At 39.2% G+C, this 23,824-nt stretch overlaps 1 protein-coding gene across 6 annotated transcripts in view; it reads right to left on the bottom strand.

Annotated features, from left to right (window-relative positions):
* MPHOSPH9 (M-phase phosphoprotein 9) overlaps window positions 1–22,814 on the bottom strand; it is a 41,581-nt gene extending 18,767 nt beyond the window's left edge. For 2 of the 6 annotated variants that reach the window (XM_072144285.1, XM_072144250.1), the window contains exons 1-10: window positions 22,701–22,814; window positions 14,257–14,372; window positions 12,626–12,740; window positions 11,773–11,862; window positions 10,013–10,554; window positions 6,120–6,231; window positions 4,406–4,490; window positions 4,204–4,298; window positions 2,722–2,838; window positions 924–1,357 (exon numbers count right to left, since the gene is read on the bottom strand). In XM_072144285.1, the coding sequence (XP_072000386.1) occupies window positions 924–1,357; window positions 2,722–2,838; window positions 4,204–4,298; window positions 4,406–4,490; window positions 6,120–6,231; window positions 10,013–10,554; window positions 11,773–11,862; window positions 12,626–12,740; window positions 14,257–14,345 (1,679 nt within the window). In that variant the 5' untranslated portion in view covers window positions 14,346–14,372; window positions 22,701–22,814. Of the gene's footprint in view, window positions 1–923; window positions 1,358–2,721; window positions 2,839–4,203; window positions 4,299–4,405; window positions 4,491–6,119; window positions 6,232–10,012; window positions 10,555–11,772; window positions 11,863–12,625; window positions 12,741–14,256; window positions 14,373–21,925; window positions 21,947–22,100; window positions 22,188–22,700 lie in introns of those variants that run through there. The other 4 variants (XM_072144279.1, XM_072144265.1, XM_072144258.1 and 1 more) reach the window with 4 other exon arrangements.
* Window positions 22,815–23,824: the final 1,010 nt, after the last annotated feature.

The following is a 23,824-nucleotide window of genomic DNA, read 5'->3' on the forward strand; positions in this document are numbered from 1 at the left end:
GCTCGAACCAGTCTGCCCATTCTCCTCTGACCTCTGGCATCAACAAGGCATTTCTGCCCACAGAACTGCCGCTCACTGGATGTTTTTTCTTTTTCGGACCATTCTCTGTAAACCCTAGAGATGGTTGTGCGTGAAAATCCCAATAGATCAGCAGTTTCTGAAATACTCAGACCAGCCCGTCTGGCACCAACAACCATGCCACATTCAAAGGCACTCAAATCACCTTTCTTCCCCATACTGATGCTCAGTTTGAACTGCAGGAGATTGTCTTGACCATGTCTATTGCCTAAATGCACAGAGTTGCCGCCATGTGATTGGCTGATTAGAAATTAAGTGTTAACGAGCAGTTGGACAGGTGTACCTAATAAAGTGGCCGGTGAGTGTATAATACTATAACACCAAGAAATAGTATGGCAAGTTTTCTCTCACAAAAAATCACTTATGAGAATATATCTGGAGAAGCCTCACAGGTCTTCTCAAGGGAAAATATTCCCCTAAATCAAACAGATATAAAAACAGCGTTTCGGAATTTACAAAAAACATATAGACAATATGTAAAATCAATGTGGGAAGTAGCCAGTTTTGATACATATCTGAAACAAAACTTGGTACATAAACCATTTGAGGACCCAGTCAGATCTCTTTCCACAATTTGGGTTTCAGGACAATAGGCTTAAGACTTTATTTTTTAAAGCATTTTTACTTTTCAGAAACCTAAAACTTGTGCTCTGTACTGTACTGTTTCTCTGCAATAGATGATCTAGATGTATAATCCTCAGGCCGCTATTTGAAGATAAAGTATTTTTTGTATGAATTCAGTGAGAAAAAATTAAGGCATCAGAACTGATGAGTAATCAATTTGAATATACGAGTTTTTAATGCGTTTGGATCAATAAGCATTGTTTACAGTACATAAAACTTACTTGGAAAGCATGACAGGATGGTCCATTGGATAGACACCAGGGGAGCCAACCATATTATTCTCTGTGGCAGGTGAAGGCGATTGAGAAATTGGCGATGAAGCCAAACTGTTTGCTTCATCCTCAGTACAGTTCATAATTTCATCACTACAAGCATCTCCATGACACAGCTTGTAATTTATATTATTCTTCAATTTGTATCTGGTAGATTTCCAATGCTTATCACCTGCTGCCTGGGGAGACCTATTTGATGAATCACCCAACAATGATGAACCATTAGAAGCGGTCTCTTCATCATCCTGATGGCAAGGAGGATTTTCTAAAATGGAGTCAGGTGTCACAGGAACTGTGTAGTCCTCACTGCACGGAGTGCCATGTGTATAAACTACTGCAGAGTGGGGAGGTTTTCTGTGCAGCGTTGGATCCAATGTCAATACCTAATAAAAAAAACAAACAAAAACATGTAGGTCTTATATTCTAGATATAAAAACATCTTTTACTGCTTTTTTTTCTAACAAATATGTACATGCAAGTCATCGGGTCAGGGAAAAATTACAGAATGCAAAAGGCGTCCATTTTTGACAAAACATCAATAAGAAAAATTCAAAAATCATATGGTCTTTTTTTGGGGGGTACAAAACATATTTTTTGGAACTATCGATAAAAATCATGGAAAAATGGACATTAAAACAAATAACATTAATTAAAACATTGGAAAGTGAATGTGAATCAGAGATAATACTGAACCAAAATACATAAAGGCCCCTGAACATGGCAGATAATCAGGCAAACAAATATATGTAAATATGTACATTTAGCATGCACGGTTTACCATTTATATTAAAAAGTTGGTCATTGTTTACCAACAGTAACTGCATGAGGACATCCCAATAATAATAATAATAATTTGCTTTAAACCTGTGTTCTCTGAGGATATGTTCAAATGAGAAAAAAATAAAGACGGAAAACATCTGCCATGGCTGGTTGTAGGTTGGCACTCTGAGAAGCCTTATGCAATAGGCTAAATAGTGTGGCCACCCACCCTGGTTTCAGAGCCGTTTCAGACACTGAAACCTGAGCAAGAAGGAGTAGGATGCTTCATAGACTCTAATTAAAATCAGCAGAAAGCAGATTTGAGGAGTTTGGAGGCTTCTTTTTTAGTATTTTTTTTTCAACCAATAACAGGAATACATACCATATATACTCCAGTATAAGCCGAACGAGTATATGCTGAGACCCCTAATTTTAGCACAAAAAACTGGAAAAATCTATTGACTCGAGTATAAGCTGAGGGTGGTAAATGCATTTGTCACAGCCTCCGCAGTATATAGCCAGCAAGCCCCCTGTAGTATATAGCCAGCCAGCCCCCAGTAGTACATAGTCAGCCAGTCCCCAGTAGTATACAGCCTGCCTGTATACTGGCTGGGCTGTGCACACGGAGCTGTCGCGGACCTACAGCTGGCAGGAAGAAAGAAGAGGTGCTGCACACGGAGCTGACCTGCCGTGGACGTGAAAATGGAAGCGGAGCTGCCAGGGCCGTCGGAATGGTGAGTACTGAGTTTAATTTTTTTTTTTAAGGGCTGGCAGGCTATTTACTACTGTGGGTTGGCTGTAAACCACAAAGGGCTGGCAAGCTATATATTACACGGGGCTTGCAGCACAAAAATTGTGCTGAAAAACCCGGCTTATACTCGAGTATTTACGGTATTTCCTCCTTATATGCCACAAATATGATTCTTATGCTGCGACAACAACTACAATAATATTGCACTATACACAGACCTGCAAATGGGATTTTTACCTCAGGAGGATGAGTGTGCTCAGAGGGAGACAGAGGTTCCCAACCAGAGAACTGATCACGTCCTCTTTGTTTTTGATGATAAATATCCGTTAGAGATGGTATCCTCATTTCCTTAGCCTTAAACATTCACAACAATAAAATATTAAGATTAAAAAAAGTAAATCAATGGAATGCACTGACACATAATCTGAATAAAACAGACTTACCGTAAATAGGTTCATAAATATATTAGTGCAGCGGTATATGATGAACACCCCTCCAGCACCGCGGGGCAACTGCAGAATTAGACATTCACCGCAGCCTGCCAGCTTTCACTTATGAACGTTTGCTGCCTCTACCAAATGCAAACGGCAGGAATACCCTACACAGTCCAACTCTGCCCCTGCTGTATCCAATTTACTCCCACTCAGTTGTGCACTAGTAATTGCAATTATTTTGTGGTTTGCATGCCAGAAAAATGGCATAAAATCTTAAAAAATGTCCCCCATTGTATGTGTTTAGAATGACTATTTTATTATTTAGTTTTTTGTTTAATTTAGTTTTCTCTTAGTTCAAACTGTCTTGTAGTAAAAGCACTGCATTAAGGACATACTTTAAAATATCACAAATTTGTAAATGTATAACAATGATCAGCATATAAACCAGCAGTCATCATACGCTACACTTACCAAAGAACTCTCAAGTGTTGGTTTATGGAAAGTCATCAAGTCTCATTAGATATAAACTATAATATAGCAAAAGAGCACGTCCTTTGTTTCTTGCCCTGGTAGAAATCCTACCTGTGATCTAATATCTGTAAAAGGACACATGTGCCTGTGCTACATGTAATGGCATGATTTGGATCCCCATTAATTTTTTGATTCCTTAAAGGGGACCTACCACCACAAATCTACCTATAAAGGTAGATAGGGTGGTAGGTGGATCAATGGGGCGTGAGGATAGCCCTTTTAAGGGCTAATCCTCACGTCCCCACACTTTTTTGTTAACTTTTATTAAACTTTTATGCAAATTTACTTATGCGGCTACTGGGGCGTGGAGTAGCCGCATCTGAGGTTACACGAGGCGGCTACTCCACGCCCCGGTAGCCTCTTTTCCCCTCCTACGCACCATCTTCGGCGTGCAGCTCCGTGTAGATGGTGAGTAGGAGGGGAAAAGAGGCTACCGGGGCGTGGAGTAGCCGACTCGTGTAACCTCAGATGCGGCTACTCCACGCCCCAGTAGCCGCATAAGTAAATTTGCATACAAGTTTAATAAAAGTTAACAAAAAAGTGTGGGGACGTGAGGATTAGCCCTTAAAAGGGCTATCCTCACGTCCCATTGATCCACCTACCACCCAATCTACCTTTATAGGTAGATTTGTGGTGGTAGGTTCCCTTTAATTTTTATACAAAAAACTCAATTATTATAAAAGATTAGATCTGCACTTCAGAATTTTTAATTAATCCACTTTTCTCTCCAGGATACTGTATACAGATTACATACCTCTTTGGGAGAAAGCAGTTTTGAGAATCCAGTTTCAAAGTTTTCAGGTAAGGAATGGTACATCTCCTTTTCATCCATCATCCAGTATGTAAACCCTAGTAAGAGAGCAAATATTTAGTCTAAACTATTGCAATTTTGATTTCCCCCCAAAAAAGTACTTAAACATGCATCTAATTCAGTTCAGTGCCAATGACATATTTACCAGATCCAGCAGAAAATAAAGAATTTGCACTTTCTGTCCGATTGTTGAGGTAAAATGTATTTGAAGAAGCGTCTGTGTATTCAAGCTGAAAAAACATTAACACAATTAAGAGAAAAATCCAGAGTAGGGATAGGAAATATGCACATGTGACAAGAAAACATGTCATATACACTGCTAAAAAAATTAAGGGAACACTTAAACAACACAATATAACTCCAAGTACAGTAACTCAAACTTCTGGGAAATCAAACTGTCTACTTAGAAAGCAACACTGATTGATAATCAATTTTACAGGCAATTAGCAAGACACACTCAATAATGAGCTCCAGCAGCCACAAATGTGCATTATTCTGCACAAACGGTTGGAAACCGACTCCATGAGGATGGTATGAGGCCAACACTGTGCGGGATATATGGCATTTACCAAAAGATAACTTGCAAACTTGATACAACTGCATTTTTAGAAGAGACAATTTCGTAACATCTGCCCTGAAATAATCATGCCTCAGTGTTCTGCTACTTAGAAATGCTTTTTTAAAAAAGATTTTATTTATGCATTTTAGAATAAAGAACTATACAACAAAACAAGCAAATGGCAATGATTCATTGTACATATTGCAAAATAACACACATGTGCAACGAGAAAAAGACAGTACATTAATGGCAGCCAGTAGAAACTAAGGCAATAGCCCCAGTGGGGACAGATAGAATGCACCACCAATAAAAATACATAAACACACACAACAAAATTGTAATGTGTCATTACTGGATAATTTTTCTCCTGTTGTGTGGGTAGGTTGTGGGGAAGGTGTGTATGTATGTTTTGGTGAATGTGAAAGGGTGCGTTCACACGTTCAGTTTTTCAAATGCAGTTTTTGAAGCCAAAAGCTGGTGTGGATCACAATTGGTGAGAACATATCAATAAGTGAAGCTGCCCCTCCTCTTTTTTCAAGCCGCTCCTGGTTTGGACATCTAAAACTGCAGCAGAAAAACTGAACATGTGAATGCACCCTTACACATTCACCCAAACATACCTCCAGACCTTCTCCACAACCTGCCCACACGACAGGAGAGAAATTATCCAGCCGTCTCAGAGATCTTCAACCACCGTTTAGAAATAATTAAAAGTAATGACGCATAGAAATTTCTAGAACGTCAAAACTCTGAATGGTGCAGATAAAAGATTTTTAGAAGTATATTTCCTTAGTTATTAATAAAGCACTAAAGTGTATACTGTATATAATGAGCACAATGCTTTTCAACAAACGCGGCTCCTTCCTCTTTCTTTAAGTGTGTACACTGGTCTATATTTCGGAGTCTCTCACACTCCTAGCGATCACCATACATAAGTTAGACTTAGACCACCATCAAAATTCGTTTATAAATACTTTATAGTTTAGCAAAACATTAACAACGGTACATTTGGCATAGGTACTTCACCCCTCTTCGGTTACAGCATGCCGTAGTCCAGATAGAAAGTCGACACTTAATTTTCCATGGCTTCCACTGAGACGCTGAACGCCAGGTGAGTCCTGTGACGTTTCGGAGGGAAGTCTGAGGAAGGAGGCATGCTGTAACCGAAGAGGGGTGAAGTACCTATGCCAAATGTACCGTTGTTAATGTTTTGCTAAACTATAAAGTATTTATAAACGAATTTTGATGGTGGTCTAAGTCTAACTTATGTATAATGAGTACAATGAAATAAACAACTTACTTCTTGCTCAGAAGGTGATTGCAACTCAGCTGAATGAGATGGAATCTTCTCCATTTTGGTAAACTTTTTACAAGTGGTCCTTTTGACCTTCTGAGCCCAGGTTGTTAGTGATCTGAAAATATGAACAACAAAACACATTGAGACACCTGCAAAAAGGGTCTTCAGTAAATATGAATACAAATTGGCCCTGAAGAACAGACAAGAAGGCCATTGATGGACCATTAGCATATTCAGCAACTATCACAACTATAAGCTGCAGCCACACGTACAGGTTTTCAGATACAGTGTTTGACTGTTGATATTCTGGCGCTAATAACTTTTTAATACTTCAGTGTACGGAGCTGTGGTCATTTTGTTCGACTTTTGGTGATGTTTTCAATGCAGCCATTTTTAGGACTGTACGTCCTTTTGATCACATTTTATTGATTTTTTTATGTTTCTCAAAATGGCAAAAAAGTGTCATTTTCGACTTTGGACGCTATTTTCTGTTACGGGGTTAAACACAGTGAAAAAACGTTATTATATTTTAATAGATCGGGCATTTTCGGAAGCGTCGATGCCTAATATGTTTAGGAGTTTTACAGTTTATTTAGATTTATATCAGTTCTAGGGAAAGGGGGCTGATTTTATTTTTATTTTTTAAATGTAATTTTTTTTCTTAACTTTATTTTATTTTTACTATTTTTCAGACTCCTTCGGGTACTTTAAACCTTGGGTGTCTAATCTATGGCAGTATATGGGAATTTCCACCTCATTCATTAAAATGTGCAAATCGCACATTGTAATGAATGGGTTAAAACGAGGCAGCCTCGGGTCTCCGGTAGTAGTGCTATGATCCAGCATAGATACCGCTACTCCATAAAGACATTCATCTGAGCAGATACAAGCAAACATTACCATTGCTGCATTTCTTTTATGCGGTTGCCCGAGTCACCAACATCATCCATGTGAATGGAGCAGGGGCTGCACAGTTTTGCAGCACAAGGTTTTATAGCTCTTGCAGTAAATTCAAAGTTATCTGGGGAGCTTCAGCTGGATGCATGCATGATTCATTGTTCACATTCAGGGTGGGTTAACATGTGGCGTTTGGATGTGTCATAACGCGTGCAATGAAACACATACGTCAGGACAGGTGCAGCAGCACGCGTGCGTTTTTAAATGTTTCAATGCATTTGGCTACTCTTGAAGCGTTTTTCTTCATCGCTGTAAGTGAAAGCAGATGTGAAAATGTTTCCAGAGTAGCCAAACACTTTGTAACATTTAAAAACGCATACGTTTCGACGCACACAAAATGCCACGTCTGAACCCACCTGGAGGGATCTTTTCCTTTCATTTATGTGTGGAAAACTTTTATGCACCTGCTTAAGTTGCTTCCCTTCATGTGAGGAACTTCAGTGTTGAACTAACTGAAGTGTTATGTGTATACTTGATTTCCTGTACAATAATACATTGAAGCACAACCATAATGAGGCCCATAGTTCTCAACTTCTTATATGTTGGATCAGGATCCTACAAGAGTAGGATTCAGCACAAGCAGTAAAGGTCTGATAAATTCCCTAGTGCCGTGAAAGCATATTAACCCCTTTAACGCAGAAGCCACTTTTCACCTTCCTGACACGGCCCATTTTTTCAAATCTGCCCTGTGTCACTATAAGTGGTTATAACTTCGGAACGCTTTAACATATTTTAAAATTGTTTTCTCGTGACACATCGTACTTCAGGTTATTTGAAAAATTTTGGTGGTATGTTTTGCATTTATTTATGAGAAAATCAGATATTTGGTGAAAATTTGGAAAAATTTTAGATTTTTGAACTTCAAAATGTTCTACTTTTCCCATACATAGTCATAACCGCAAAAAAACGTAAAACTTCCATTCACTAAATGTCTAATTTATGTGGACATGGTTTTTTATGCATACTCTTATTTTTGTAAGATGTTATGGGCCTTTGAACGTTAGGTGCGATTTTTCACATTTTCATAAAAAACGCAAAATCCTGCTATTGTGGGACCTGCTCAGGTTTCAAATCACTTTGAGAGACCTAAATAAAAGTAAACCCCATAAATTACCCCATTATAGAAACTACGCCCCTCAACGTACGTGAAACAACTTTTATGAAGTTTGTTAACCCCTTGTTTTACAGGGGTTAAAACAAAATCGGATGCAATTTTGAAAGTAAAATTTTTTTGGCTAAATTAATATGTTTTTCAAAAAATGTACAAATTCTCAGTGGATAGAATACCAAAACGCTCCACAAAATTTGATACCCAATCTCTTCCGTGTATAATAGTACCCCATATGTGGTGATAACCTGCTGTATGGGCACACGCCAGGGCATCGAAGGGAAGCTGCGCCATTCAGAGCAGATTATGCATTGTCAATTTTTATTGGCTATACAATCTTTATTTTTTGGGCAATTTGGACATGTAAGGGCTTATTTTCTGCGACATGAGATGCACTTTACAAATACTTCATTTTAGTGGGTCATTAGCTTATTGATGAGATTTTATTAACTCTTGAATGTATGGGTGAAAAGAAAATTGTCAATTTTGGTTTACTTTCTTTTCGTATTTTTTGGGGGTCGTACACCGTATACTAAAAATATTATATTATCTTCATTCTATAGGTCACTACGATTACGGTGATACCTCATTTATATAGTTTTTCATTTATTTTTACAATTTTACTGGATAAAAACTAATATAGAGGAAATCTCATTTGTTTTTGCATCGCCATCTTTTCGGAGACGTAACTTTAATATTTTTTGGTTGACAGAGCTAGTTTAGGGCTTATTTTTTACGTGTTGAGTTGTTCTTTTCAGTGGTACCATTTTTGCGCACATAACTTTTTTAAATCACTTTTTAGAACATTTTTGTGTAGAGATTTTATGAAAAATGTACATTTTTGGTGTGTTTTTCGGGTTTTGTTTTTACGGCGTTCACCGAGCGGGTCCAATAATGTTTCTGAGTTATTGTACGGATTGTTACGGACGCGGCGATACCAAATATGTGGGGTTTTTTGGCGATTTTGTGTTTTTTTCACTTTATTGCATGTGTATAGGGAATATTTGTGTTTAGGGGACTCTAACTTTATTTAATTAATTATTTTTATTAAAAAATTATTTTATGCAATGTTTTTAACATTTTTATTAACTTTTACAGGTTAGCTTGAACAAGTGATCCACTGATCACTTGTTCAAGCTATTCTTCACATTACACAGTGTAATACAGATGTATTACACTGTGTAATGTAACACACTGAGCATGCTGCGCATGCTCAGTGTGTTACAGCCGGGTCCTGTCAGAAGGCAGGGACCCGGCTACAGGAAGGAGGATCGCGCAGCCCCGGGGTAAGCGCCGCGGGGGGGGGGGGGGGTTTCAGATTCTTCTGAAATGCCCCTTGCACGCCGCGGTCAGCGCGACCGCGGCATGTCAGGGGTTAACACCAGCGATCGGAGAAATCTCCGATCGCGTGTGTTAGAGGCAGATGTCGGCTATAATATATAGCTGACACCTGCAGCTTCTGGCGGAGCTCCTGAACGGAGCCGGTGCCAGAAGCATGACGTAATAGTACTGCATTTTGCGGGAACGCACCTCCCGCGATGCAGTACTAATACGTCAAATGTCGGGAAGGGGTTAACAAACAGTGTATATAACGGTTTTGTTTTTATTTGATTCTGGATGTGAATATTCATGTTCCTTATTTTCCTAAATAGATCTGCTCTGTTACACAGTCCTAATTCATTCTTTTAAATGTTTGGCATTTTGTGTTCTCACAAGTGCCATTTCTATGCAGGATCATATACATTGTAAATTGCACAGCATTTTTATTATGTACAATATTTATTAACATAAAAGCGATTAAAACCAGATGACATGCATGTGCACAACTTACCTGTTTGGCTGATTGCTGTTGCAGGTAGAACTTTTATCACAGTTTACAAGGGATTCTGAATTCTCTGACGAATGTCCCTGGGAGGGAATCAGATGACGTATTGCACCAGGTAGCAGCAAGGGTTTTTCACTTTCTGCATCAGCGTGCTTTACATTAAGGGAACCTATAGATTCAGTCCTGTTTTCATTCAAAGTCTGTACTGTAGGCAGCCTTGTCTCCCTTGAGGTATTTTGACTAAAGCTGCTCAAACCAGCGTTTGGCTCAGAGGCAGAATGTGTTCCATAGCCACTGCTGACGGATGTGTTCTCCAAAAACTGCTCCTGTGTAATGAAAGCTCTTTGACGAATATCAAGTTCTCTCAACAGATGGAATGGGTTGCTCAAGTTCTTCCCTCTTTCTTCCTCCTGTGTATGCAGCTCACCCTGAGGTTTTAAAGAACGGGTGTCATATGGTACAGGTAACACATCATTGGCAGTTCCACAACTCCTAGGAGAGTTGCCTCCTTGTAAATAGGCCAAGTGCTTAATTTCATCTCGAATTAGCTGAAAATAGATAGCAAAGTACAGAAAATATTACAGGAGAGTCAAAAATGCTTAAATGAAACACATACACAAAAGACATAGTCACAATAGTTTTTTCATGTCACATTAAATTAATTTTTCTGCTTTTTTTGTTTTACATTTTTCTGCATGTATTTACTTTAGAAATGTGAACAAAACTGCAAAGAATGCTGACAAGCCAAGAAAGAGGTCACTGAAGCAGAAAACTTAACCTTTCTATAATCACTTAAGTATAAATGAGCACAAACCAAAAGACTATACAGTGCCCAGTGGTCAGAAGAAAAAGGATGGAACAAAAAGAGTTTGTGGTTGTTCAGAAGAAGTGCACTTGAAAATGTCATATTATAGTAAAGCGGTTGGGCACAAATAAGAAAATTTACCAGGGTAAGGGTTACCCTTATTGTATTTACCCTGATAAACATTCCATTCCTGTCCGTCACAGCCATGGGTGAAGTGACCCACTGACAGCTAATTTCAGAACTTCCTGTGACCTCTTATGTTGTGTGAACTTCTGGTGGATCAGTGCACTCATTAATAATTGCATGCCCCTTCCGTGAACGTCACTGCTTAGAGAGACATGCAGATATCCTTGGAACAGGAAGTCCTGAAAGTGGATACCGGGGAGGTCACATTACCTGCGGCTCTGATGGGAATAAAGAGAAGTGTTTATTAGGGTACAATAAGGGTGACCATATTAGAGTATTATACTTACTTACTGGTAAACTTTCTTATTTATGCCCAAATCATTTAATGAGGACAAAATGCAAGATAGATTACTATGGAAGCCTGGAAAAATATTTTGTCTAACTGTAGGATGTTCTGTGTCACTATGCAATGGAAAGTGGGTGCTAATAAGCACAAAATTGTACATACTTAATGGATCCCTAGCGGACCTTGCTTCTAATAGGGAAAGAGTTCCAATTTTTTTCTATCACAGTCATCATCCTGGGGCAGGCTGTCTACATATGCCCTGCTAATATGTGTGATCTTTTGTAAGACTAACTCATCATCATATAAGTACTCTTTATTAATACAGGCCCTCTACACAGTGCAATGAAACCTTATATTGTTGCTTTGTGGCTATTTATAAATATCAAAATGTGAAATGGAAATCAAATTAAATGCAGCACTAAAATAACATTATAGTATCGCAGGTTTGTATCAACAATAATTTCAATAGCAAAAAGTAAAGTTCCTTACCTGTAGTTGATGGTTGAACTGCTCTTGTTGGGCATCTATCTGTTCTTGACACTGCCTTTCAACCAGCTGAAATAAATGCAACCATTGAGCCTAGAACAGAATTCAGAATACTGAATGTTCCTGATACAATGCTATATCAATGTATCATTAGATTCAATGCTATATCAGACGAGAGACAGCAGCAGGACAGGAGAGTGTTACAAACAGGGCCACGGCACTGAAGGGAGGAGGCACAGGACAATGGGAGCGCCAGAGGTAAGCATACGATTATTTTTACAAGCCCTTTAACACTCACAATAATAAAGTAAAGAATTTCTCTCCAGTTGAAAGCAGTGGAAAATTAATCTACTGTTACATGTAATGTGTGAACCAAGTGCACGCCAAGCAGTCTTTAAAAAGTGTTGGCCACTTTTCCAGGAATATCTACCATTCTACATGTGTTGGGGAGGGGGGTCAAGTTCCTTTGTTATCCCAACTCCTCAAACCACAAGCCATTCCATGTTCTTTGCAGCTTGCCTCCAGCATAAACAAATTGTATCTACCTGTATTCATGACACAAAAGTCCTTGTGACATCATTCCCTCCTATTTCCTAGCCTTAAAACTAATAATGATCTGTAGTTAAGAAACTAACTTAACCCCTTTAAATAGGAGGGGCATAATGAAGTTTAGAAGCCCCAGAACTCATGAGAACTTGGGACCCCTTATCCTCTTTCACTAGCAAAAGTAGTGAAATATATGGCTAGCTCCATGATACTCTGTGCTGCCAGTATATGTACAAATGGACCCTGTTTTTCCGATTGGTTGTGGTCCAGACAGTTATGGAATATCCTATATCTATAACATTTCTAATACCTCACAACTCTTCCTGGTTTCTGGATCTATCTGATCGCTGACAAACAAGTTTTTTGTGAACTCATCGCACTGTGGAGAACTTTCAGGCAGATTTGCTCCTTTGCTTGTTTCACTCCTAAACTCCAACAAAAAAAAAAGACAGAATAAATACTTTATTAATGACTGTATAAAACATATAGAACCATGTGCAAACATCATCACGCCTCCCAACACACCATTCATAATGCAAACAAACCAGATAAAATAACTGAACATAAATGGTAAAGCTACATTTGTAGCAGCCTATTTAATTATTACATTAATTAAAGGAAACCTATAAACAATTGTCTAGTGCAAGTAAAAGAACAATGCTGCAAGTGTCTGTATACTAGTTACTGGATTCAGTGTAGCTGGAAGCCTTAACATTAGTGAGTATTTGAGGTTTTAATCCTCCCATGCATGCCTGCAAATCCAGTACTTAAAGTCATAAGGGGCATTTCCATAAAAAAATGGAGTCAGGAACTAATCATTGAAGCAAATTCTGTAATGCTAAATGATAACCCTGTCACAGTTCATAAATCTTCTTCCTGTTCCCACAGTGATGACCCCAAGTAAGGCATAAGCATGCCTAACAAAAATAATAACGATAAGGCTCACAGTTATTCTAGCAGCATAAACGGATTCAGTGTATTGTCATCTGCAGCATTTATTTGCAAAAGTTGATGACAAGTTCACTTGGCACATCCAAATGCGCTTTCCCAGCCCAAACTACAGCTCCCTGCCCTGCACATGCCCGCTCTTCCCCCTCCACCAAACACCCCCGCTCCCCATTCCCCATACAACCTGCAGCAGAAAGCGAACTCTGCCCACCACGACCAAAAAAGCAAGTAACTTTATTTGTATTTGTGCATATATATATATATATGCTGTAGTGTAGTGTATATGGCGTGTATGTATAAATGTGTATATGGTGTGTATGGATATGTATTTATGTGTGTATGGATATGTATATATGTGTATATTTGCTGTATGTATGTGTACATGCTGTATGTATATGCTTTATATACTGTATGTATGTGTATATATTCTATATGTATTCGCAGTATTGGCGTAGAAGCCCTGAAATAATTGCAAATGCTAGTTTATAGCTAGCACTTGCGATTATTTTCCCCAATCCCCACCTTCACGCCAGTGGGGCGCGGCCAATGATGAGTGGACATCACCTGTCCCAGCGCATGTGCAATCCCTGCAGTTGGTGAATTTTCACATGTGAAAATTTGCCGCCTGCATTTATTTCTATGCCAGGCCCTGCCAAGGACCCCGCCTCTTGATGGCGCTGTAAGGCACAGTGTATGAACTGTGTCTCACCGCACCGAGAGCGAGCGGGCAGCTGTGCATCAAATTATAGAACAGGTCCTATTCCAGTCCCTTCCTGTCCCAATTTGTGGTGCAGCAGCTCATTTCATATGGACATGGGTAAGAAAATAAGGGTTCAATTTTCCCTGTTTGCAGCTTGTAATGCACACACAGTCATGCCCATGTATGGTAAAGTAGGGAAGCAGTCCTAAATGTACTGTTCAACTAGAACCTCATTTATACAACCTTGGAAATGGTCTAGTTTTTTTTTACAATTGTTGAATGCCATATATTACCCATTGGTGTGATTCTCAATGCTGTCTTTATCTGATGGCTCTGCAGATACTTGGGCTAATGCTGTAACATTTGAAGCTTCCATGTTCATGTTTCATTAATATTCAGGTACTGAACACTACAACAAAGTAAAAAAAAATCCAGATTTAAGCAGCAGGATCTAGAACAAAAGCTTTTTTTTTTACTTTACATTGTAATTGTTACCCAGTTCATAAAAATAATAATACAAAGAATACAAAGTGTTCCAAAATAATGAGGTCACAAAACAAAACCACAAAATACCAAAGTATCAGGAATTTCAAAGGGGTTCTGATGTGCAGACGGTTATTGATACATACAGCAAACATATTGTAGGGTGTATGATAAACTGCAACACAACTGCAAGGGCAAAACTACGGTATGTTTAATCAAGTGTATGCCTCTTGTGATGCATCCCATAATTTGATTTAGGCTTAAGTAGGGTCTAAAACATTGCAATCTAAAATAAATTTATGCAAGTTTCCATTGCAAGGAGTTTATGTTTTGCCTTCATCTTCATTGTAAAGCATTTCAGTGCATTTTCACTAACATTTTGTTGAAATTAAAACATATCGAAATAGATAACTTGAAAAAAGAAAAATCTCTGTTCACTCCTTAGTTACAGTGGATACTAAGTTTGGGAAAATTAAACTGCAGTCCACCTATTGGAAACTAAATTCTCATTGGATATCTACACTCACCGGCCACTTTATTAGGTACACCATGCTAGTAACGGGTTGGACCCCCTTTTGCCTGCAGAACTGCCTCAATTCTTCGTGGCATAGATTCAACAAGGTGCTGGAAGCTCCTCAGAGATTTTGGTCCATATTGACATGATGGCATCACACAGTTGCTGCAGAGTTGTCGGCTGCACATCCATGATGCGAATCTCCCGTTCCACCACATCCCAAAGATGCTCTATTGGATTGAGATCTGGTGACTGTGGAGGCCATTTGAGTACAGTGAACTCATTGTCATGTTAAAGAAACCAGTCTGAGATGATTCCAGCTTTATGACATGGCGCATTATCCTGCTGAAAGTAGCCATCAGATGTTGGGTACATTGTGGTCATAAAGGGATGGAAATGGTCAGCAACAATACTCAGGTAGGCTGTGGCGTTGCAACGATGCTCAATTGGTACCAAGGGGCCCAAAGAGTGCCAAGAAAATATTCCCCACACCATGACACCACCACCACCAGCCTGAACCGTTGATACAAGGCAAGATGGATCCATGCTTTCATGTTGTTGACGCCAAATTCTGACCCTACCATCCGAATGTTGCAGCAAAAATCGAGACTCGTCAGACCAGGCAACGTTTTTCCAATCTTCTACTGTCCAATTTCGATGAGCTTGTGCAAATTGTAGCCTCAGTTTCCTGTTCTTAGCTGAAAGGAGTGGCACCCGGTGTGGTCTTCTGCTGCTGTAGCCCATCTGCCTCAAAGTTCGACGTACTGTGCGTTCAGAGATGCTCTTCTGCCTACCTTGGTTGTAACGGGTGGCGATTTGAGTCACTGTTGCCTTTCTTTCAGCTCGAACCAGTCTGCCCATTCTCCTCTGACCTCTGGCATCAACAAGACATTTCCGCCCAAAGAACTGACGCTCACTGGATGTTTTTTCGGACCATTCTCTGTAAACCCTAGAGATGGTTGTGCGTGAAAATCCCCGTAGATCAGCAGTTTCTGAAATACTCAGACCAGCCCGTCTGGCACCAACAACCATGCCACGTTCAAAGGCACTCAAATCACCTTTCTTCCCCATACTGATGCTCGGTTTGAACTGCAGGAGATTGTCTTGACCATGTCTACATGCCTAAATGCACTGAGTTGCCGCCATGTGATTGGCTGATTAGAAATTAATTGTTAACGAGAAGTTGGACAGGTGTACCTAATAATGTGGCCGGTGAGTGTATAATTGATAATCAGATAGATACTTGCAATTTTTCCTGTAGTTATAGAAATTCTTTGTGACTTATTAAAGTCTACCCTGGGAGGCATTATTAACAGAGAAATAATTAGGAAAAAGGGTCTTTCGAATCCCCCAGTGATGTTAATAAATAAAGCTAATTTTTATACACTCAGGATAACAAAATAACACTCTAATAAAATATTAGCAAAATACAGGATTTTGCATATATAATTTTTAATGTGGCAGATTCTGCTCATGAAGTGTCCCTCTAAGCAGACACTTCATTATTCCTCTGTGCTATGAGATGCTGTGTTCTGACAATGTGCTTAGATTATCATATTACATGGTTAATTTGGATTTAGCTTCTGAACATTCTTCTAGCATCTGACACATAGAAAAAGAGAGATGAGAGATCCATGAGATAAAGAGCTTATCTTATCTATAGTTTGTACAGTAAACTCTGCACACTGCTTGCTGGCAGGAAGTGCCTGTGTCTGAGCTGGTCTTGTAACAGAGGAGGGAGTGCAGGATGCAGAGATCACTGCAGTGTGCAGAAAGGAGAAGCTATTCCTGCCCGACCATAGTCGAAAATTTACACCAGGACTGAAAGAGACAGGTTGAAATTATAAATGCGAAATGCTGTATTTTGTCAATATTGAATTAGAGAATGTTATTTTATTGTCCTGAGTATATTTAAGAATCTTGTCTTTGTGGGAATACCCGTTTAAGAGAATCTGAGGAGGTGGTGCTTTAAGAAGTTATATAATACACATTTTATTAATAAAGCACAGCAGTAGGTGTTCTTTCAGGAACACGTCCAGTTCTATGAATTAGGGAAATCGGAATAAAGACTGACATCAATTATTACAAATCATCAGGAGTATCAAAAAATATTGGCAATTAGAACAGGTAATGGGAAACAAATTGTGAAGTAAATTACAGATGAATTTGTTGTATGCAGTATTTTTCGGACTATAAGGAGCACCGGAGTATAAGGCGCACCATCAATAAATGCCTACTAAAACGTCTAGGTTCATATATAAGGCGCACAGGAGTATAAGGTGCACCTGATTATAAGGATGAATAACCAGCAGGTGGCATACCTGTGCACGGTTCAAGGCAGCTGTTGTCTGTAAGTATGGTTCATATATAAGGAGCACTGGACTATAAGGCGCACCTTTGATTTCTGAGAAAATCAAAGGATTTTTAGTAAGCCTTATAGTCCGAAACTTACAGTATTATAAAGAGATATATAGGTCACAATCGGGTGTCTCCAGTGATGAGATATATTAACTGGTTAGCGACCGCCCGCCGTGTTTTCACGGAGGCGGCCGGGTCCCCCTGCATGGAGAGGGCTCACGGGCTGAGCCCTCTCCATAGCCGGTAAGTCTTTGCTGCATATTGCAGCAAAGACTTACCGTGACACCCGCGATCGGTGCTAGCTAGGGTTAAAGTACCCTAGGGAGTCTGAAAAATTGTAAAAATAAAAAAAGGTTTAAAAAAAAAATTATAATTAAAAAAACTAAAAATTCAAATCACCCCCTCTTTCCCTAGAACTGAAATATAAATATAAATAAACAGTAAAAATAATAAACACATTAGGTATCGACGCGTCTGAAAATGCCCGATCTATCAAAATATATTAACGGTTTTTCACTGCGTTTAAGCCGTAACTGAAATTGCGCCCAAAGTCGAAAATGGCACTTTTTTGCCATTTTGAAAAATATTAAAAAATCTATAAAAAGTGATCAAAAGGTCGTACAGTCCTAAAAATGATATATTTGGAAATATTATTAAATGTCGCAAAAAATGACACCACCCACAGCTCCGTACAAAAAAGTATTAAAAAGTTATTAGCGCCAGAAGATGGCAAAATAAAAAAAAAAATTCTGCAGGAGGTTTTCATTTTTGTAAATGTATAAAAACATTATAAAACCTATACAAATTTGGTATCCCCGTAATCGTACCAACCCAAAGAATAAAGTAGACTTGTCATTTGGGGCGCTCAGTGAAAGCCGTAATATCCAAGCCCACAAAAAAATGGCACAAATGCATTTTTTCACCATTTTCACTGCCTTTGGAATTTTTTCCCCGCTTCCCAGTATGGCATGGAATATTCAATACCATCACTATGAAGTACAATTTGTTACGCAGAACAAGTCACACGTCTTTACGTGTAAAAATAAAAAAGTTATACATTTTTGAAGGTCGGGAGTGAAAAATGGAAATGGGCCGGGTCCTTAACCGGTTAAAGGCCCCTATTACAGCAACAGAGTTGGAGGAGACATTAACATTAATAATACTAAATTCCTCTTGAGGATTAGATGGTTTTCCAATAGTAGTTAATAGGAGATATAAGAATTTTTTCTTTCTTGTGAAGGTTGTGTTAAATGTGTAGATTTTGGAGGTTTATATTTATGTAGTTATTTATACTTTATAGAGCATTACAGGTGTATATGTTTTATATGCTGGTATGCGTATTGTGAAAAATCTAACAAAAATCTAAAAAAAATTAAAAAAAATGCCTAGCATAAGGATTTTAAGAGCTACAAAACTAATCTCTGTTTGGGGGTTAAATTAAATATAAGATTCCCCTTTAAACATGGTTTGAAAATAAGATTTAATGATCCTTTATATGGTCACTATTACCTTTATCTAGAAATACACACAGAAGCTCAATGTGGTGGTGCGGTTAAGATTTATTGTGGCAGCTATCTACGGTCCCGAATGCCAAAACATTAAATTACCTCCATTGATCTTCACAATGCGAATGTGGAAAAGGCCTTTAATAGCCTACTTTATTCTGTTCTTGGCTAAATATCTGATCCCCTCGAGACCTTTACAGGTCCATACGTAAGTTTTCATGTGTACACTGGACATCAAAGTTAGGGAACACCACACATTTTCCTAAATGTCAAGGTGAAATCCTATGTGAATATATCCTAATATGAGTAAAATAGCAGTATTTTAAGCTTAATTTACCCCTCACCGACATGTGACGTCACATTCTGGCTGCGGGGGTATGGAGAGGGCTAACGGGCTACGCCCTCTCCCTACAAGGTGGGCGTTTGCTGAATATTGCCCTGTAAATGTTAATCTTTTAAAGAACAACAAAAAAATATATATATTAGATAAATGAAAAAGAATAGTGATCAAAACTAGATAACACTTTCAAGTACCTGCAAGCTATTTTTGTTAATTTGGCACCGTTCCAAAGTGATGCTCAGGCAACAGGTTGTCAGGATGAAGCCCAATGGGGTTACTCTATCAGCCATGGCAAAATGGCCATGGTCAATCCAAGTTTGTGATTTCTAGACAATAGCATCTTTACAAAACCACAAACTGATTCAAGTCCCCCTAGAAGGTAGAATCTCCATGGGTAATAGCTTTAACACTATAGATAGAATTGCATGCAAGTTCAGCAATGAACAGGGTAGGGATCATCATCGGAGAAATTGGATTAAAAGCTCACTCTACAGCAGGGGCCCCAAAATGTTTCTATCTGGCCCCTGTCGCTTCCGACCAGAGCCTTATCGTCATTGGCGCTCTTGGAGTGCCAGTGCCGGGCCACCAGATCCAGATTTATTGGTTGGGGGCCCCAATAGCGCCAATGTTTAGGCTCCTTTTGCAACCGGGCATATGAAATAATTAATGGTTGAGGGGCAGCATAGGAAATAATGTTGCCCCCCCCCCAACATTATTTCCTATGCTGCATATGAAAAAATGGTGGAGGGGCAGCATATGAAATAATTACTGGTGGGGGGGGGGGCATATGAAATAATTAATTATGTTGGGCAGTCTAGTAATTAATGGGGAGGAGGGAATAATATTCAAATATTAATGGGGAGGGGTCCCAGTAAATTTAATTAATTAATTCATTGGGCCAATATATAAAATAGTTCACAAGGGGGTGCAGTATATTAAATAATTAATTGAGGGAGGCCCAGTGTAATACGGAAGGGGTCACATGTACCGCTATTTATTTTTAAACTTTAGTCCGGCCCTCCAACGATCTGAGAAGGACAGTGAACGGCTCCTGTGTAAAAAGTTTGGGGACCCCTACTCTACAGTGACAAACCTGTCATTAGCAGAAAGAATCAAAAGGCTACACTCACCTTTCCTGAGAAGCATGTTCTGTGGACAGTTAATTTTAGTAAAGAAAGGAGATTTCATTTATTTGGATCTGATGTCAAACATCGGAAAGACTGAACCCAGTGTGTAAAGAAGTAAGTATATGTTAACCCTTAAAGGACTAAGCCCTTTTTTTTGTTTTGTTTTTTACTCCCCTAATTCCAAAAGCAATAACTTTTTAATTTTATGTTTACAGAGATGCGTTGCGGCTTGTTATCTGGGGAACAAATTGTACTTTTTAGTTGAACCATTTAATATTCCATGCAAATTATTGGAAAGCTGGAAAAAAAATTCCAAGTGCGGTGAAATTGGCCAAAAAAAAACACACATTTGCTGTATTTTCTTGTGGGCTCTGCTTTTATGTTTTTTATTCTGTGCTTCAAATGACACTTCCTCTTTATTCTTTGTGTTGATACCATCATAGGAATACCAAATTTATACTGGTTTTAGTAGATTTAAAGATTAAAATATTTGCCATTTTGCCAAATTCTGAGGCCAATAATTTTTCACACTTTGGTGTAGGGACCTATGCAAGATGTCATTTTTTGCGGTATCAATTTGGGGCCTACATGACCATTTTTATGCAATTATTCATGCATTCAAAAATGGAGAAAAAGTGGTGATTTAGACATTTGTGCGCAATTTTCAGCTGCAGTGTTCACAGCCACGATGATCTTTTTTATATTTTGATAGAATAGGTATTTTGGGATGCGGCGATATCTAACATGTTTATGATTTTTACTGTTTATTTGAAATGGTTTCTAGGAGAAAGGGGTCATTTAAATGTTTACTTAAAAAAAATACTATTATTTCAGACCCTCTAAGGTACTGATTGTTTATACTATAAACATCAATACTACTGTACTACTGTATTATACATGGCAAGGCAAGTCTATATGAGACTGAAGACTGCCATGGCAACCAATCGCCACCCTTCGATGATGTCATGGGTGCGGAAAGGGGTTAAAGGTGGTGGAGTAAGTGTCATGGTTTGGGGAATGTTTTCAACAGCAGAAGTTTGACCTCTCATACAGCTACATGGCAGAGTGAATGTAAGTGTGCAACCTTCTACAACAACACGTTGTTCCTTCCTTGTGTTCTTCACTCAATCACTTGGCAAGATAATACTCCCAGTCACATAACTAAATGGGTAAAGCACTTTCTTGAAACAGAAAATATTGAAATGGCCAGCCCACAGTACAGATCTAAATCCAATAGTTACAGAACTGTGTAAGAATAGAAGACTAGAAGAAGAGTGGATGTGCTGAAGTCATTCAAAGCAAAGGCCTGTGCAGTACCTAGCAACTGATGACTATTATAACCTTCTGAGAATTTCATTATTATCTTTCTCTGTGCTATAGTCATTACTGTTCTCTAATTACGATCATCACATTGTTTGCAAAATAAAGGTTTTGTGTTGATTTACTTTAGTGATTTAGTGGCAGGGTGGACCTCTTACAAAATCCATAAAATGTTGATCAATGGATGTCTGGTAGAAATCTGGTGATCATACAACGTTCTCTAATTACAATCTCCAGTGTACATTCTTTCATTAGGGGGTCTTCGCTTTCATACCCAGACATTAGGTGCCCACCACTGTGTTGTTTTTATCTTACTTTGTTTATTGCTTGAAACAGTGTCCTGTAGGAGTTATACTACGTGATGTAAACAAAGCCTTACTGGAATGGCAGATAGCACAAAACAGCACTACCCAAATGTATCTACAGACCTACTGCAACCACACTGACCCCCACACATGGCTCTGCTGCCAGTCACACCAGCACTATATACATTACTATTGTTCTGCCATCACAGAAGTCTTTGTATAACCCCCAAAACCCTCCTGTGGGAGGCGCCACTGCTAGGACCGCTACTCTCTGCTGCCATTGGTCAAACAGCTGTTATTCTAGAATGTTTACAACCGCGCTGCTCTGTGATTGGACATCACACACGTCAATGAGCGTATTTCCCGCCCCATACTCCGGCTGTATAGTGTAGATGCCGGCGGGAAGAGGCGGACGTGTCAGTCATATCTAAGGTGTTCTCCTCTGTGGCTTTCCTAATATTTCGGGCCATATAGTCTTTTATGTAACACTCTAGGGGTCGCTAGAGGGCAGCGGCTGCTACTGTCACACACCGTGTCGCTGCGGCACCGGCAGAGCAGTCACGTAACGAGCGGTGTACATGCGATAACTGGAAGCTTTCCTCGTATCTCCAGACACTGTGCTGACGCGTCCGTCACGCCGCAGCCTCTACCTACAACTTGTAGGACAGCCCGCATCTGCTGACCGACATGGCAAGGACAATGCACTGTGCAGCGCGCCCAGCATGCGGTAGAGCCCTCAGGGCATTCCCTATCGCCCATTCAAGAGTTAATTACGTGTGACTGACCTGGCTAGCCCGTGCCATGCCGAGTCGCTGCACCTCCAGCCATCCTACCGTCATGTAAACATTGTCGTGTTGTCAATAAAGCTAGACGGAGCAGTCGTCACTAAGGGGGCGGTGCGAAAAAGGAAGGTCGAGCTTATTGGCTGCTGGGCAGATTTCAAATGTAGGACAATGCAGGGCAGCGCAATACATGGACACTGGACAGAGCTATGTGTGTACACATGTGTAACATACAGAATATGGAATTCTGGAAACTTCATTAGTGTGGGGTTTTTTTAACAGTTGTCGCCCCTTTTATTAACCCCTTCTTTCCCAGTAGCTTTTCAGTTGTTGTTGTTTTTTTTAATTCTAAACGTCCCACATTCCAAAGCATTTACAGAGCTGTATAAAGGCTTATTATCTGCCTGGTTGATTGTACTTCCTAGTGGCTATATTTAACCCCTTAACGACCTGGCTGTTTTTTCATATCCATTATTCACTCCACACCTTTAACAATCTACAACTTTTTTACTTTTCCATGTAAAGAGTAACAAATTGCACTTTATAGTGATGGTATTGAATATTCCATGGTGTGTACTGGGAAGCGGGAAAATAATTCCAAATGTAGTGAAAATGATGAAAAAACGCATTTTCTTGTGGGTTTGGATTTTTACGACTTTCACTGTGCGTCCCAATGACATGTCTACTTTATTCTTTGGGTTGGTACGATCACGGGGATACACAATTTGTATAGGTTTTATAATGTTTTCATACATTTACAGAGCTGTTGGTGGTGTAATTTTGTGCGACTTTTGATGAGGTTTTCAATGCTGCCATTTTAATAGAATTTTTTATATTTTTCGAAACATTTTTTACTTTGGGGGCTATTTTCCGTTATGGGGTTAAATGCAGTGAAAAAACTTTATTAGACTTTGATAGATCGGGCATTATGATTTTTACTGTTTATATTTATATTAGTTCTAGGGAAAGGGTACTTCCTAGGGTATTTTAACCCTAAGTTGCCTGATTGATGCTACCATATACTGCCTTACTACAGTATCTCAGTATGTGGGGATTTTCCTCCACATTCATGAAAATGTGCAACTCGCACATCGTAATGAATGAGTTGTAACGAGAAAGCCTTGAGT

This window comes from Engystomops pustulosus, chromosome 1, assembly GCF_040894005.1.
Source record: "Engystomops pustulosus chromosome 1, aEngPut4.maternal, whole genome shotgun sequence".
NCBI lineage: Eukaryota > Metazoa > Chordata > Amphibia > Anura > Leptodactylidae > Engystomops > Engystomops pustulosus.